The sequence below is a fragment of the Sylvia atricapilla genome, chromosome 1 (assembly GCF_009819655.1).
Source record: "Sylvia atricapilla isolate bSylAtr1 chromosome 1, bSylAtr1.pri, whole genome shotgun sequence".
NCBI classification, from domain to species: Eukaryota; Metazoa; Chordata; class Aves; order Passeriformes; family Sylviidae; genus Sylvia; species Sylvia atricapilla.
Window position 1 is genome coordinate 139,631,708 of NC_089140.1, and position 18,069 is coordinate 139,649,776.

The window sequence follows — 18,069 nt, forward strand, 5'->3', positions numbered from 1 at the left end:
TACAACTTTACCAAAACTACTGCTTTAATGGTGGAGGCTTCCAAAGATCCTAAACACCTACCTTATCATCACATGTACATCCGATATCAAAATCTGATGCAGTAGGTAGAGCTACAGGATACAGTGGTTTAGCAACTTCATCTGGCACAGTTGGTTTATAAACATTGGCTCTCAGCAGATGATTTAAACTTCCGTGGGTGCCATTATTGGGAGCAGGCTTTAATCCAAGCAGATCTATGAAATCACCAAGGAAAAATGAATGGTGCTTAAACTCCAAACATGTATTGAAGTAGCAACTCTATTGAAACAACACATTTACTTGCAATACTGTTTACATCCATACCCTGTTAGCAAAAGCTTTTAATATATTGAAAACTCTGATTTTTTTTCCAAATCATAAAATTGAAAATGCTGCATGAACAGTATCTTTGCCTTTTTGACAAAATGTTAATTGTAATTAATTGTCCAAAGACACTGGAAAAGTTTCAAACTGGAAAAAGTTTTATCATAACTACTCCTTCAGCTTCCAGTGCAAACCTACAGTCAATGTGCTGACCTCACAACAAACATCTGCAATACAGTGATTTCTAAAAAAGGGCTAACTACGCCTTAGGTAGTACATGTTTGGGGAAAAAAAAGTGAATTACCTCTTTGAAGTTTTATTGTGAATTACACCTTGAAAGCTTCATTGTTCTAGAAAATCAATACTAAAGAAAAGACCCTAATGAATACCTGTACACATCATCAGATTCTTCTTCATGGCTTCAGTTCAGATTCAGGAAACATAATCATACCAGGAAACACCATAGAAAACTAAGTGATCAACCAGAACTGCTGCATGAGACATGCAGATGCTGAAGCAGTCTCTGAATAGAAATCTCCTTTCTAGACAGCTGAGATGTGGACACCACACAATGTAGAGGTGTCCATTTCATCCATCTCTGTCAAGCTGCAAATATCAAAACTCTAGTAACTCCCTTTACTGGCCAGCAACAGAGCAAACTGAGACTCCGAGAAGTGCCTTCAGCCCTCTTGGCAAGTGCTTGGGAAAGGGGGACTAGGAAAAAAACAGTGAGGAAGTCAGGGCATAAGCTCATGGTACCTAAATGAAGCCCTGTTAAAATAAGTTGCTGCTTTTGCAATTTCTCAAGCAGGCAGCTTACCACACATGACGTTGTAAAGTTCAATGTTTTCAAAAGGAGGCACTTTGGTCTTGTACTTGAAGGTAGGGCCATAACCTATAAAGACAGTCTTTAAAAAAAGAAAAAAAAAAAAAAAAAAAAAAAAAAAAAAAAAAAAAAAAAAAAAAAAGAAAGATGAGCATTTAGGGGGTTTTCTCTGAATATTTATGTTTCAGAGACCTACTATGACCTTCCCAGACATTGCTCATACCTGCATGCTGTTTATCTTGTTGTCATAGCCATGGTCTCCATGAAAGAAACATTTTCCTGTTGGTTTCTTGTAAACGTCCATGGCTTTCCTAAATTGAAAAAAGTATTAGAAATTTTCCTCAAAGGTGGCTGATCTGGAATATCCTTCTGGGCAGGAAGGATAAGGTTACAGGGCAATGCATTGTTTATCTTTCATGAATAGCAGTAGTAGGGACTTGCAGGCTTATACAGCATCCCCAGGTTTTCTCCCTCTAATCCCACTCTAAGAAATAATTCTTATTATTGATAAAAATCTTAGTATCTATTATTTTCTCAGACCTTCTCACACCACATAATCTCCCACAGACTGGAGGTGTTGGACCATACTATTCCAATCCTCAAAAGGCCAACAGAAGGTGCACAGAAAGCATTTTTGTGATGTTACAGTGCTGCAAATGCCATATAATGCTATAAAGTTCTTTCACCTGTTTGCCTTCAGCCCAATAAACAAAAACAGGTAGCAGAAAAAAAAAAGGTGAAAAAAGAAAGATTTTCATGAAGACAAATAGCTGGGATAATAAGTGCTATACCATAGGAATGCTAATTATCAGCTTTTTATTGAGATTGGTTTTTTTACAAAATAAGTGGAAAAATAAGTATTGTGTCATAGGAATTATAATCATCAGCATATTTTAGAGTACTTCTATACAGTTTGATAGAGCCATGTGCAGGGAATACATGCAGAGGACCGCATTATCCTCAATAAAATAATGCTCAGTCAAAGTTTGATTTTGGCCTTATAAATTACTAGAGTTACAGCAATTAACTATATAAATACATATATAAATACATATAAATAATAACTATTAAATACAGCTGTAGCTACAATTCTTCTGTAACTACCAATTACAGTTACATTAATGAATGAATTGCTGGTGAATGAGATCTCTGAAAATTAATAAATAAGCCAAAGAAAGACTGATGTAATTCATAAGAAATTACTGAATGTAAATCAACCTGAGCAATCCCGTTCATTCCAGAAAAATTCTTAAAACTAAAGCTTTTTTAGACCTAAAATTCAGAGTGTGATTCTTTGAAATACACATAACCCCAGCCACGGGGCAGCCTGCCAGTAGCCAGTGGAGTTATGCAAGAAAGCAAATGAGGTTTCTCATTCACTGCTTCAGCAGAGTGATCCTTGCATAATTCATGGAAAGATAAGGACAGATGTCAAAAGGCACTTACAACACACTGTGTGTTTGCCTGGAAGCTATATGGGCAAAACTCCTACCATAATTTAAAGATCACAACAGTCCACCACGAGCCAAAAGCTGTATCATCTTCCAAGAAGCACTGAGTCAGATTCATGCAAAAAGACCCCAGTACTCTCATACTGCAATATGCAAAGTGTGCCAAAGTATATTCAAACAGAAAGCCATGCATGATCCATAAACAAAGGCTATTCCTCTCCTGTTCACTCTGTACATGTATATGCCAACTGTTTTTTCCTCATTCAATATTTAGCAAACTAATAAACACTGCCCCTATTCTATAACCAAAAATTCAGAGTCATATGGCTAAGACCAACTCAAATCAGAGTTTTTGCCTGAGCTAAAGCATCCTGGCTTTCTGTGGATTTGTTCTGAAACAATACACTGCCAGCACAGGACTTTGATGGCCACCCTGTCACATCCTTCCTTCCACATGTTCTCAGACATTCACCCGTTCTGCCAACATCTCATTTTCTTTCCATTCACCTATTGCATCCACTCAAACTCTTGTTCTTTAACATTTCCTCACCACATAAGCCTGCCCCTTCCTCTCATATTCCTTGTTCGGCTGTTGGACTAAGATTGCACCTCGTTAGAAAGATTTATCAGCTTCTACATTTGAGCTAATCAGTCAAAACCAGCAAACTGCTTGAGCAAATCAGTCTGGGTTTCTACCTTTTATCCAGCAACTGATTTCCCCACACTTTAAAATATTTCGTGTTCTCAAAACTCCTCTTGCTCACAGGGTATAGGAGCAGGATGCTAACAGACAGGGCAATTCTAAGTGTCCCATTTCCTCAGAAGAAAATACTGAAAATCAGGATGGAAGGAAAAGCAAGGGTTTACCTTGCCACGTGCCATTTGCGATCCACCAGTAAATGCACATCCTCAATTCTTCGGTTGTTAGCATAGTGCAAACGTTTAGGGAGGTGCTGTTTCAGGTAAGGCTTGAAGTGCTGGTCAGGCTTTCTACACTGGAAAATAAATGGTTACAAACAGCACACTGTCAGCTTAAGATGCACATAAAACCTCTGACTACAGAAATCAAGTTGCTAAGGTCATCACTGATGGTGTCGGAAAACAAAGTGTACATCTAGAGTATGCAGTCTAGTCATTTCTGTGCAGTATTTACAGGCAGCCAAGACCCAGGGAGCCATTCAAAGATAAATTTGGAAAGTTTCATTGACAGTCTTTATGAAACCATCAAACAAAATACAGATGAAGAATTTTATTCTAACTGAATGAAAGGTTAAGTTCCAGCAGAAACCTGAATGCTCAAAAATACTTCATCTGCAGATATATTTAAAGCCATCTAGTTACAGAACTTGGGTTTGGGGATTTTTTGTTTGCTTTGTTGGGTTTTTTTTAATTTTACGCACTTTTCTTCCATTAATGGCAAGGTTAGAGCTGAAGGCTATCAAATGGACTTTTTCAGTGTCTTCAAAGTGCTAGTAAAATGTTTACCCTAAATGATTACTTTCCAATTCTGAAGCAAAGAATAAATAGACTCAATTCAGGGAGCAAAGACCGTCCAGGAGATTTTGTCTCTGCACTGCCCAAAAAGGTTATAAAAGCTACTAGAGCAGCAAATAGTGGAAAACATGACAAACAATCCATGCTCATGAAGGGCACCATTTAACACTCTTTATTTATAATAATGGTTGGTTGATTTTCTTGTCTAAAGAGGGAGAAAAGAAAGCTGAATAATGCCACAAATAAAGAAGTGAACAATGAACTATACTTCCAGACAGATACCTCCCAGTCCTAAATACTTACTGTAAGGTTGGCAACAATCATTTTAGGGTCATCTATAAAGCAAAGGTAAAAGGAAAAATACAAAATATTAAAATTTTGCAAAAGAAAACACAAGGTTTACATAAGCATGCTCCCTAATACTTCCCTGCCCTTAACTAGAAGTGCTTTGTACGTATCAGAGTCACAGAATCATTTGGGTTGGAAAAGACCTTTAAGATCAAGTCCAAACATTAATCCAGCACTGCCAAGTCTATCACTAAACCATGTCCCTAAATGCCCCATCTTTTAAACACCTCCAGGGACGGTGACACCCCCACTTCCCTGGGTGGCCTGTTCCAGTGCTTGACCACCCTTCTCACAAAGAAATTTTTCCTAATATCCAATCTGAACCTCCCCTGGTGCAACTTAAGGACTCTTCCTCTTGTCCTGTTACCTGGGGGAAGAGACCAACCCCACCTGGCTACAGCCTCCTTTCGGATAGCTGTAGACAGTGATAACGTCTCCTGACCCTCCTTTTCTCCAGGCTGAACACGCCCAGCTCCCTCAGCTGCTCCTCATCTGACCTGTGCTCCAGGGGGACCCTCCACCAGCTCCACTGCCCTTCTCTGGACAAACCCCACCCCTCAATGTCCTATTTTGAGAGGGGCCTGAACACAAAACCAAGATCTGAGGTGCAGCCTCACTAGTGCCAAATACAGAGACACAATCCCTGCCCTGCTCCTGCTGGCCACACTGTTTCTGATCCAGGCCAGGATGCCATTGGCCTTCTTGGCCATTATGGGCACAAACTGTCTCAGTTCAGTCACTGTCAACCAGCACCCTTAATTCCTTTTCGAAGCGCAGCTTTCCAGCCACTCTTCCCCAGCCTGTAGTGCTGCAGGTGATTGTTGTGACCCAAGTGCAGGAGCTCAGCACTTGGCCTTGTTGAACCTCACACCACTGTCCTTGGGCCACTGATTCAGCCTGTCCAGATCCCTCTGCAGAGCTCTCCTACCCTCCAGCAGATCAACACTCATGCCCAGCTTCGTATTGTCTGCAAACAGACTCTGGGTGCCCTTGGGCCTCTTGTTCAGATCATCAATAAAAATATTAAACAGAAGTGGCCCTGGTACTGAGCCCTGGTGAACACTCTGGGCCCAACCATGAAGACAGTCTTTTACCCACTGAAGGGTGCTCCTGTCCAAGCCACAGACTTCTACATTCTCCAAGAGAATGATGTAGGCGACGATGCCAAAGACTTTACAAAAGTCCAGGTAAACACTGTCCACAGAAGCTTATCCACAGAAGCACGTCACTTTGTTATAGGAGATCATGTTGGCCAAGCAGGACCTGACCTTCCTAAACAAATGCTGGATGGGCCTGATCCCCTGGCTGTCCTGCATATGCTGTGTGATGGCTTGGTGACATGTAGTTGTTTAGGTACTGTTCTCACTGGTTTATGATCTGGGCCTTAGCTTAATACATATTTTGTTTTCTGCAAACACATACTTTCAAGGCTTTGGGCTGGTTTACTTTAAAATAAAAAAATATTCCCAAACACAATGAATTTCACTGAAAAATTTTGAAAGCACACTTGAATGCAAAAATGCACTCTGCCAAAGGAGCAAGATAAATACGTAGCATTTTTTGGTCACTTTTACTATTTGACCAATTTTATAGGCTACTGCTGAATAAGTGAAAAGCCACAGTAAAATATTCTGGATTTGTCTTTGAGCTATTAAAGGGATAGGCAAGATGCAGAAACCCCAAACCCAGTAAAGGTCCATCCTAACTATGTTCTTCATAGAACATGGAGGGGGGGTGGGGGCTGGGTTAACATTTTTCAGTCATGAGAGGAAAAATAGGCTAAAAGAATATTTTGGGAAGTGAAAAATCTCTTGTTCAAATACTATTGTTTTGGCTGCTTAAGGCATGATCTTGATGAGTTTGAAATGGGCTCTACTGCATGTCAAAACAAAAAGCTGCAGGCTTTTGCATTGCAAAGGTGTATTTGCAGTATGGAGACAGTATTATGGAACAATATAGAATAAGAAATTTGGTAATTTGCCATTTAAGGAGGTAAACTGCAGTTCTAAATGTAAGAAACATGCTTCTTTGTTCTACATTCAAACTGCTGCTTTATAAACAATTGCAAATATTCAAACTAGGAAGCTGCAGAGGCCAAAAGAGGTAAATATTATTGTGGGAAAACCAGTGGTATGACTCAGAGGTCAGACAGATAAGCTGATCTTCTTGAAACATACTGCCATTCATTCTCTAAGGAAAACTTAATTTTCTCAGCAATTTGGGAAGATCTTGATTGAAAGATCTTTAAAAAACCAAAAACTTCTCAGAACTGAAATTTGTTCTTAGTAGACCGTGGAGTGTAGGAATTCAGTCTCATGCTAGTCTACAAAATTTGAACATGTGCACTATTTTCAACAAATATTTACATATTCATCATATATTCCTCGAGCATAAATACCTAGGTAAAAAAAGTTTATAGCAAAATAAATGCATACATAAATCAGTATTAAGGATGTTTTACCACATTCTTATGATTTTTGCTATTATTCTGGAAGTATTTAATCTTCAAAGATGGAATCCTTCCATGAAACTTGTCCTTGCCCAGAGCGTATCTGAAGTATTGTGAGGAAACAGTTGGCTATCCCAGCTATCTGATCTTCCCCTCTTATCAAAAGTTGTCACTCTTGGAAGCATATGGTGCAATAAACACAGGTGCTTATGGTTTATTTATGAGTTACACAGCTTGCATGGTAGCTTAAACTGCTGGCAAAGCCATGTTTGCCCTTGCATGCTGTACTAGAGCAGTCAGCGTGCTGGCACAAGCCCTGTCCTGGTACTGCTGCTCTGGAGGCAAAAGGAGGGCAGCTGGTCTGTAATGCTTGAAACTGGAGAGTTAATTTCACCAGAGGACTCATTCCTGAGCCCTGAGAGCTATTGTCACATGATCAGTTAATCTCGAACACTGTCAGGGTAAACTTCTAAAAGCATAGTTCAAAATAGCAACAAGTTTTACTGACAACATTGGCCCTGAATGCACGCACTAATCTTCCTTGTATCCTTCAACATCTCTAATCTGTTGCTGTTTAGCAACCCACAGGACTTCTCATCTATGCCAAAAGTATGATAAAACTACTGAATTCAAAATTACCAAGTCACTTTTTTCCTACTAGCTCATAAAATGTACCAGATACTCTTTTTTTATATCCAAGCTGTGCAGTGCTGAGATCGTCCAAATACTTTTTGTTGACAGAGAAGAAAAGTGCATGAATAAACTGGCATGTGAACTGGCATGTGAAACTGGCTTGGAGTTCCCATTCCTCCTTGACATAAAAGAGTGGTGTTTAACCCAGAATATTTAAGCTCTCCCCCTGACAATTCTACCACTGTGGGGTCTGTGAAGTACAGACTGGAAAGAGAGTGAGCAGCTCTCCTCAGTGGGATTCCCTCTGAAATTCCTGCTAACACCCTGCAGATTTACACCCTTTGGACAGCATAACTTCAAGGAAGGAATACAGTCTAGTTCTCAGGATGTAAGAGGTACAATTAAATTAACTTACACTTTAGATTATTGCTAGACCTAGGGCGAATTCGCCCTAAAGATCCAGGCAGCAAAATTATATCATCCACATTAGTCAGATAGTTGCTTAAAAATTCAGTTCTTTCACAAGTTGTGTCTTCCATCCCTGTGGAAAGCAAATGCAAAATTAATTTATCCTGAAAATAAACATATTTTCCAGAAGAGCAAAAAAAGAGGAGACCCCAAACACCCTGTCTATTATTTCCTTTTGGATTACTAATCTTGCTATTTACAGACATCTGATTCCAACAAAATACACTGGTAGGACTCAAACTAGGAGTGCCTGTGTGAGAGAAATACCAGTCACAGCATTGTAGGAACAGTCATCACATACAACATGTGTGCACTGACTCATCTCCAAATTAAACTCATGGACAAATCAAAGTCTGTTTCTAGTTTAATGTACTACTTTGGGGATTATTTTTTTAAACAAACGATTTTAAGAGGAATAGCACACAAAAGGTATTGTCTGTTGGTGGTCTGTTCTAAGGCAGCCGCAGATAAACAATTTTCTCTTGCAGATACTTGTAGTGGGGAGGAATGTAATGTTGGCCACAGGAGTTACTCAGCAAAACTGCCACCCCTGGAAATCTTTCCTGACCCTTACCCTTCTTTACCCACTGCCAGAAAAGAGGCATATGCCATTTTATGGCTGACATAGCAGCTCATGTGAGACTGTCAGGAACAGAGATCTAAAAAGAAGAGGATCTTTGGTGGCATTGCTTAAAAAGTTATGCAAGCCCAGGTTTTCCTTTAATAAAATTTTTTGTTTTTATCTTTGCTAATATTTACTATTTCCTATATTGCAAAGTTTACTCTAATGTTTGAAGGAATAAGATCTACCAAATAATATCTGTGCTTTTAGGTGATTACGTCTGACCATGAAATATCTTTTTACCTCCTTTCTTTACCTCGTTACTTTGATGACTTTTCTATCTAAGCAGGGCACAGTATTATAGTCCATAGACATTAAAAAGATATTCCAGTCATTCCAGTCTTCTAATAGGATAACTTGACCTACTAGCTGCCATGGAAATGCCTCAATCTAAAGTCCTATTCTTCTCATGTGCATGAGAACAAGGCTATTAAATTTTTCATTCCATAAAAACTGACAAGAAGATTACTCTCAGCAAATTATAGCCCTCCAATACATGCAAGAAGAACTACATTTGGATGTGATATCAGAAACACCAAGGTTTGAAAAGCTCTGAGTAAAGAAGTAAATATCCAGATCCCTGTTAAAGAGAAGTGTCCCTCCATGACAATTAACAGGCGAGCTGAGTGGCCAGTCCACACCAACTGGCTTTTTTTGGGAGAGTTAAAAAACCAGAAAAAAGATCAACACAAAAAAATCTTAAATGGGATTTTGATTTAGGTTATCTATTATATTTACAGCTACATTGCTTAAGCATTTATCTTCTGATAAATATTATGGCTTAAAATTTACCATGATCGCCAACAAATATAACATTGACACATCGATGTAGTTTCAACTGTTTCAGTCCATCCATCAGTTGTCCTACTGTCTTGTCAATCTCTCTCAGGGGATTCACCATCATCTGTATAAATATTCAGAAAGAAAAAGTAGTTAATTCTGTCATTGCAATGTTCCTACTTCTACCAAATTGGGGTCCTTTGGCAAAATTCTGATGGGAAAATCATCCAGGTCAAGAGGCAAAGCCTTGGCTGAGCTGTTACTCCTACAGTTGTTGTACCATTTGCTTTTGTATATCTACACCATCATTTCATTGTGAGAAAGCCCTGCTGAGACACTGACACAAGACAGCAAAAGGTCTTTATGGCTGATCCTAGGCCATGAACATGTGTACAGTTGGTAAAACAATGTGTAGATAGTAGAAAAACGGATGCGATTTTGGGGTTCAGTTTGTTTCTTACAGATGGAAAGTAATGCTTTTAAAAGAAAACAGTATTTTATGTGAATGGTTTAGTCAAAAAATGAACATGAAATGAAGCTTTGGACTTGGGATTCACATGCCAAGTCACTTAATGAAATTCACTTCAAAAGACATCTGATTCCAGGATGACAGCATGCACGTCACTTGAGTAGCACATGGGGCTCAGAGAGAGCATTCTTCAGCTTCGATGCCAAGAGCTTCCAACAGCTCAAATGACAGTTCTGGCAAAATCGTCAGTAGGCCCCAGAGGGCACAGATACTGTACTGTGATTTCTTCATTTAATTTTCTTTTTCATTAAAAAACAAGACAACAAATGAAACAAAATGAAACAAAACAAAAAATACACACACAAGAAAATCCCAACCACAAGAAAAAATAAAAAAACCAATCCAAAACCCAAAAATAAAAAGCAAAACACAGGAATACGTTTTCAGCCTAAAGAAAATGAAACATTTTTTACCAGATGGCACAGAGACGGAAAAAGTAGGATTTTAGGCAGAGGGCTTATTTTGTTTTGATTTTGAGAAGCATTTGTTGTCACTAGATGGTAACTTCTTCCTCGCTTGTCTATTTGATTTGACTGGTTCAAGTACCCACAATAAAAAAATTCTCCCAATGACAAAGAGAAATGAAAACAGATTCTGAATGAGAAAAAACTAGATTTTGGCACAATTTTCAAAAATAAACACCATGTTAGTGTGACCCAGAAAGAGATGGTTCAGAAATTCTCTCTCTGCCTGAGTCATTAAGGGAGAAATGTTAAATGAGTCTGCTAGGTTACAAGAGAGGAAATGTCAACTCCCACGTGGCACTATAAATACACAGAGAAAGGACTTAGAGGAGAAGGAATCACGGTGGGGAACAGGAGGAACAATTTCTGCAACGTATGGAAGTGGTTCAGACAAAGGGTAAAATTTTGAAATCTTTTAATTCAGGAAATCCTAAGTAGTCATTCAAGTTAAAACTTTGCAACCTTCAAGTTCAGAAAAAAAAAGAAAATTGTCTGTTTCAGGATTCTTTCACTCTCCAATTCAAAAAGTTTCTTCTACAAATGGGAATTCCATTTTTACGAAATTCTATTTATATTGTGTCAATCATATAAGAAAACAAACTTTTATCCAAAGCATATTCAAGGAAGCTGGAAATCCAGACAGATTTCCCATAATGCTTACTTTTGTCAGCAAGCTTGAGTCTTCTTTTTAAAAATAATAACAATGATAAGAAGATAGAGCAACAACATGATTCAAGGATTTCAAGTGATAGCTCCGTTTAGCTATCCTCTCTTCAGCAATCTCACCTCCTCTTACAGCTCCACCCAGATGTAACTTTCAAAGATTTATTGGCAAACAAATTAAGCTGTTGCATAAACCTTCCTTCACCTAATATCAAACTTTGGAAGACTCTAGAGAATCATTTTATATTGGATATATAGAGAGATACATGAATCTCTAGGATGGTGCTACAATAAAGAGTTTTGTAGCATTGTGAAAGTGCTGGGTGTGCATTCTCACACATACAAAAAACAGCTGGATTCTCTCACAAGTTTTCTTGTAGAAGAAATCAGGTTGGAAGAAAGGAAGAAAGAATCTTACTTTTAATTTTTTTTTTTAATAATTGGTAGGATCCATCCTGTACTGCATTCCATTGCTGTCAAACAGCATCAAAAGATTACCCTGCAGATATGATGGCAACTATTACATGATAGCAGGGGGGGAGTTCTGAAATAATGATGTCAAATTTTCACAGTTGACTTATCAGAAAAAGTTATTTAGGGGTAAGTTTGGATGACCTTTTCATTCAGAGAAAGACAGGCAAAAGAAGAGCAACATATGTTCATGTCCCTAGGAATGTTAATTCTACTCTATTTCATGCCAGCTTGGAATGGCAAATCAGTGAGTAATAGCAGTATCATCCATAGTAGATATTAGTTCTCCTCTCAGGTAAATCTTAAAACATTAGAAGTTCCCTGGAAAATTCCTGGGATTCTATAAATGATTTTTTTTTTTTTTTTGCATGCCCCTGTCTGCCATGTTTTTACACTTAAATAATGTGTCTCAAAATAGCTCTTTAAAGTTGAATTGTGCAACAAGTCAAAAAACATCCCTACAAAATACCTCTTGAGAAGAATGTTTATAGCCTCTTGTACTGTGGAGTGTTAAAGGTTTTTTTTTCTAGCTTAAAACAGAAATACTTAAGCTTAAAGGAGATTGTTAGTGCCAGGTGGATAAAGACAGTACACTAAGGAACGCTCTTCATCCACTTGCATTTTTCCCTAATACAGCAATTTCTATTTGATCCTTTCCTTACACACCATCTCTTGTAAACACACCATTCAGAAATGCTGCAATAAAATTCCTTACCCTCTGAAGTCACAAAATTACTTTAAAAATGTGTATCTTTTAAACAAATGTTCTTTCCTTTTCAGATTTTATTACTCACATTTTCAGGACACTTCCACAACCATGATGACTAGACACAAACCCTCAAATAATCACCACTCTCCCGTGAGCTGGATGTTATGGGGACTACAACATATTGCAGAACTTGTAATAGTTCAGAAGTTTTAGCAGCAGTGGTAGGGTCTCCCCACGGATTTTTCTGACATTGCCTCCAGCTGATGGCTGGATTATAAAATATAAAGAGATTATAAAGATAACTTTCCCTAATGCAAACAGTCTGAAGCAAGAAAAACACAGCTCCCAGAAGGCTTGTTCTGGTTTAGCTGCCCTCCTTTAGGTCCTTCAGTACATTTGTAAAAGTTCTGGCTGCAAAATCCCAACCTGAAGCATGGAGTGAACTCCCAAGTCGATAAAAATAAAGACAGCGTAGTGCCTAAAAAGTGGCACTCGCATCATAAATTTTTGAAACTTACTTTCTTCCGACGAGTTTCCGTAGAATATTGATCCACTCTATGTACTTTTCTTCTTTTCTTTGGAGCTGCAACTGGTCTTTCCTGTCTCCTCTTAGGAGGAAGCTTTCTCTTAGGTCTCTTAGGCGGAGTAAGAGGGGAGCCATAACTACTCTCCTGTACTGGCAGGGAGAGATGTCTGGACTCAGAAAAAAAGCCTGTCTCAACTCACATCAGATAGTAAAGCTACGTGTGCCAGATAATCTTGAAGCATAAATGCTATGGTATTATCAAACATTTAGGCTTTTGGACAAATTTAGGATCTACCCCTTTTTAAGGAGGAATTCACCAAATTGTATTCAAAGCAGAACAGCAGTTACAAGAGCAGACAGCATAAAAGCAAATTAAACTGGTGTTTCAAAAGATAGGTGGGGCTTCTGTGTTTGAAAATACATAGTTATATAAGGGGGTATTAGTCATCAAATATTAATCTGTTATTGAGATTTAAGTTAATTTCAATTACAGCAAAATTCATTGCATACAAGTTAATGAGTGTCCAGGGTACTGGTGGTAATGCAACATTTCACTTGAATGACAGTTCAAGTATGAGCATTAGAAGCTGTCCAGTCTCAATGACTTCTTCAAGGTTTTCCACACCAATGTTTTGGCTTGAATTAGTGGCATCAAGTACCTGTGCTCATCCATAGCACTAGCAGGTACCACTATTGTGTGCCAGACCCTGCACCTCACTGAAATCACCAGAACTCCACTTGCCACTGTTTGGGGGTCTGCAGATCAGAGCTATACAGGTGAGACTCAGTTAACATGGAGCTCACATCCTTCAAATTAGCTGGGTGGGGCACATTTGTGGCAGTGCATGAGAAATTTGTGCTCCTACCTGCTTTATTATCAGCTTTATGGGCATTTTTAAAATTTAATTTCCTAGCACTTCCACTGTGGCATCTCACTGGGTAGTTATTGTTCTTAAATGCAAAATTACCTAAAATAGACTTATGGAAGGGAAAAAAAATACAAGGAAAAAAACCCCAAGATCTAGCTAGAATAAGCTACTATCCCATTAATCAACTTGCTCATAATTTTAAACTGTCCCACTCTGGCTGACTTTAACACAACTCGCAGGCTCTTGGCACTGCTCGAGATGGCATGAGAAGAGCTGACAGGTGACACCTACCAGGAGATAAACCACAGCCTGCAACGGAGCACGCTGAGCGGGCTGGGGGAGAGTTGGAGGGTTATGATGCTATTTAAGTTCTATGTACTTAGCTTCTCCCAGTTGTTGAGTTAAAGAGCTCCATAAACAGGGAAGGGGAAGAAGGGGATGTTACCATCTGCCATGCTGTTTCATTGCTTCCAACGCAAGCAGCTGGAAAGGAGATTCTAGTCCAGTCTCATTCGTCTTTCTCCAGAAAGGCATTTTAATAAAGCAGCACCAGAGTTTTCTGTTTTTAAAACGCTTCAAGCTTTGTGCAGTCCTGATGAGAGGAGCAGCAGGGAAAGGAAGGATTCTCATTTTACTGTCTGTGAATGGGCTCAGACAGAGCTCCACAATGCCAGAAACACGCAAGCACGGGAGACCCAGGTCTGAACACTGAAGTGACTGTCTCAAGACAGCATGTTAGAGGAGCAGCAGAAACGGCTTAGCACTGCCAGATTTCGATGTATTTTAGAGCTCTTATGGTAGTATATTTCTAGAATATTTTGTATTTAAAAAAAAAAAAAAGTTAGCTAGGGAAAAAAAAAAAAAAAAAAAAAAAAAAAAAAAAAAAAAAAAAAGCCAAGTTCTTATTAACCAGCCAATTCTTAGTCTTGCTTAAGAAGAGTCAGAACAGAGTTATGGAGGAGGGGAACCAAATCCCTCCCTGCTTACAGAAGGAAACTGTAACATCACAAGGGTAACTAGCCAGCCAAAGCTTTGCTTCTTGACCTGGATGGACCAACCTACCAGAGTTCAACTGCAGAAGCACAGAGGGAAAGAAAAAAAAAAAGGCAGAAGTAAATCAAAAGCAAGCATATATTTTATAACACCCATATCTGCTCCTGGAAACATAATACAATCCACTGAAATACCTCCTAAAATGTTTTGAAAGCAAAAAAAAACCCCAAAAAACAACCCCCTCCCGACAAAAATAAAAAAAACAAACCAACTAACCAAATGAAAAACACAACCAAAAAAACCCACAAAACACCACCACTCCCCCCACCTCCCAAAAAAAAAACCAAAAAGCACCAAAAAAACCCACCCCACAAACAAAAGAAAAATCCCCAAAACCAAGACAACCAACTCATTTACACTGAAATTCATGCTAGTGTATATGCAAAGTTACACTTGTGGAGACTAGCTATAATATCAATTCCATTTATATAAAAAACACTGGCAATTCACCAATAAATTTTAAGCGTATTTAAATGGCAATTCACCAATAAAAATCTAAGTGTATCCCTTTGCTTTTTGCTTAAAGACACACTGCACCTAGGCTTCTGTGCATGTCCTGGAAAGATCTAAGAGCCATCTGGATGCCATTAGACTTCTAAGATTATACATTTAAAATAAATGTAGAACATTATTTGGTACTATAATGTAAAAAAAAAAAAAAAAATCACTTTATCCCAATAAAGATTTGGAGGTTTTCAAGGTAAAAAACTATTCCTCAAACTACTAATTGCACTCAGAAAAATCAGCATGAAATATTCACTCTTCAAAAGAAGAAATAAGAAGCCCATTGTAAATATAACTCAGAGTTGTTACAAGTTTGTTTTCAAACTTTATTGTTTGGTTGATTTGCCTTTGCATGAGGAAAAATGGTCAGTAATACTCAAAATGTCTAACTGCTGCCAGCTGTATACAGGAAAAAAATATTTCACAGGGAAGTCATGCTCTTGGTATCAAGGAATTAGCTAAAAGGGATCCTTTTGAGGACTTTCTTCCAGATGATGTAAATTTCATAGCTCCTAAAAATTATACTAAAACCAGTGTCAAAAAAACCAATATAAAATACTTCCTTTTAGCTTTTCTCTCCCCAAACCAGGCCCCTAGCAAACCTCAGCATCTGTGTACTTACACAGCTGTATTCTATGTAAGTACAGCTAAGCTGTACTTAGCTTTCCATTCACAAAGTTTGGTCCACCGTTTGAACTGCAAACCCACACATGCTTGTCTGCTAGCTCATCTGTTCTCAATTTGCTAAAAATTGATTTCATGGTCTTCTTGTGTTTAATACAAATGGTATAAACATAAACTATCTATTTGCAAAACTCTCAAAAACTATTAATTCTCACTTATAAAGAGCCAAAGCTTTGCATTGCAATTAGAGATCATCCTTCAGATAACCATCCACAAGAACCTCCATACAGGAAGAGTCTTTGGGGGCTTTTTGCTTTTATAATGACTTCCTATTATGAACACTTTGCTACACTTCACTTTTTAGACTCTTATGATTAACCTGAAACTAGATTATCACATTAGATGCTAAGCAGATTTGTTAAACACCACAATTTAAAGAACATTTTCAATGTCATCATCTTATTATTCGCCTTTTAAATCCATGGAAAAAAGCTTCACAATTCTGTTCAGAAGGAAGTGGTTATATCCAGATAAATAAAATTAGAGTTTTCAATCATAAAGCACATATAGTAATTGTAACTTTTCACTATGAGGAACTATAAAGTATTATTAAGAAATACATCATTAAACCAGAGAGCTCTCATTACCAATACCTTGCCTGACTGAATCAGACACAACTCCTCTTCTGAGCCAAATGAAAACAAGGACACATATCCGTGTCAGTCAATTTAGCAAGTGTTGGCAGATCTCAACCCCTGCATATCCAGGAAAAGGGCTGCTTCTCTTCATCTAACATGGTGCTTCAGTGCTGACTTGGAATAATTCCTCACACCTACTGCTCTAGGATCATGGCTCAAACTGCTCCAAAAGGACTGCTACCCACAGCAACTTCTTAACTGCTGCAAACTGCTTAGAAACAGTCCAAATAACTCAACCATACTAAAAAATATTAATGCTGCTTCTCTTTGCTCTCTCCTCCCATCAAGAACAGCCACCAGATGTAAACCAAACAAATAAGAAACTACTGCTGGGTACCTGGCTGCTCAAGGAGATTGGCATTGCCTTCCTCACACTTTGAAGATTGCAAATATTTGCTTATCCATTAAAAATCTTACATAACCTGAAGTCTTGTGATGGGAATCTGCTGGTATACATTTGCACTGACACTAGGGGACCTTTGCATGATGTCAGACATCACTGGAAATGCCAGATCCCAGCCACTCAAAGCAGGATATTTTGGTACAGTATTTTCTTTCCCTCCCCACATGTCCCAGACAAGTGCATTAAGTTCTTGCCACATGGACAGTGTTATCTGGGGAAACAATACCCATCAGTCCCAGCCAGCTACACAAAGTCAAACAAGGGGTTAAAGTACTGCGGCATGTTGCATGTAATTTTTCATTAAAATGCCTTATGGTGCTTTAAAACTTTTTCCAAACTCAACAGTATGGTCCTGAGGGAACAGTATTGGAAAAGCTTTCTGAACCCCTGTAGGGCCTATATGAAACTGGAACTAGCAGCCTTTTACATTTCCTGGCAGACTGGAATTATTACTTTGGCTACTGCTGGCTGTCAGCTTTAAAGAAAGCTTTTTTCTTCTCTGCACTTTATCCCAATATTTTCTGTATTATATTTTAATTACCTTTCAGAAGGATAAACTGTTACAGGAAAGTTAAATTATGCTGTTGCACACAAATACACTCCTGTCTTTGCCAAATAAATCTTTCCATTTGCATTATTATATCACGCCGAGAAACAGCCTCCTAAAAGGCACAGGCAGTTTCTTCTCCCAGAAGTGAATTTTACATGACAAAATCCTATGGAAGATAACTTATTTTTTTCTGGCAGAGGGGAAGCATACTGAAGAAATAGGTGAAAACAAAGTTGCTAAAAATGTTACTCCTGAGGAGCATCACTATTTTGGGGGGAAAAACAGTATTAAGGGCTTTTAGTAGTTTTTTCTGTAGAAAAAAACAATTCTGTGCTAACCTCTGAGTTGAAAGGACCGTATCTGTGGCCAGCAGCATCTGGTTGCTCAGAGTAGAAGGCATAAACATAGGGCCTGAAAGACAGAAAAGTTAGCTTTCCTTTGACAACACCACAGAAACACAAACTGGCCAGGTCGAGTCAAATTAGTCAGCTTTCCAATGTGACTTAGCTCTGAGGAAAAAGAACTGTTTCTCAGTCACAGAATCCTGCAATTATTTAGCAGTTCTTTGTTTCCATGGTATGATTAGTTGTTT

General features: G+C 38.4%; 1 protein-coding gene across 5 annotated transcripts in view; it reads right to left on the reverse strand.

Annotated features, from left to right (window-relative positions):
- Positions 1-18,069, reverse strand: part of ENPP2 (ectonucleotide pyrophosphatase/phosphodiesterase 2) — a 72,036-nt gene that overhangs the window by 12,801 nt on the left and 41,166 nt on the right. For 4 of the 5 annotated variants that reach the window (XM_066335268.1, XM_066335259.1, XM_066335248.1 and 1 more), the window contains exons 11-18: positions 17,816-17,888; positions 9,427-9,538; positions 7,960-8,085; positions 4,418-4,449; positions 3,488-3,615; positions 1,393-1,480; positions 1,164-1,251; positions 62-234 (exon numbers count right to left, since the gene is read on the reverse strand). In XM_066335268.1, coding sequence (XP_066191365.1) covers positions 62-234; positions 1,164-1,251; positions 1,393-1,480; positions 3,488-3,615; positions 4,418-4,449; positions 7,960-8,085; positions 9,427-9,538; positions 17,816-17,888 — 820 coding nt within the window. Of the gene's footprint in view, positions 1-61; positions 235-1,163; positions 1,252-1,392; positions 1,481-3,487; positions 3,616-4,417; positions 4,450-7,959; positions 8,086-9,426; positions 9,539-12,768; positions 12,927-14,707; positions 14,718-17,815; positions 17,889-18,069 lie in introns of all 5 variants that reach the window. The other variant, XM_066335277.1, reaches the window with a different exon arrangement.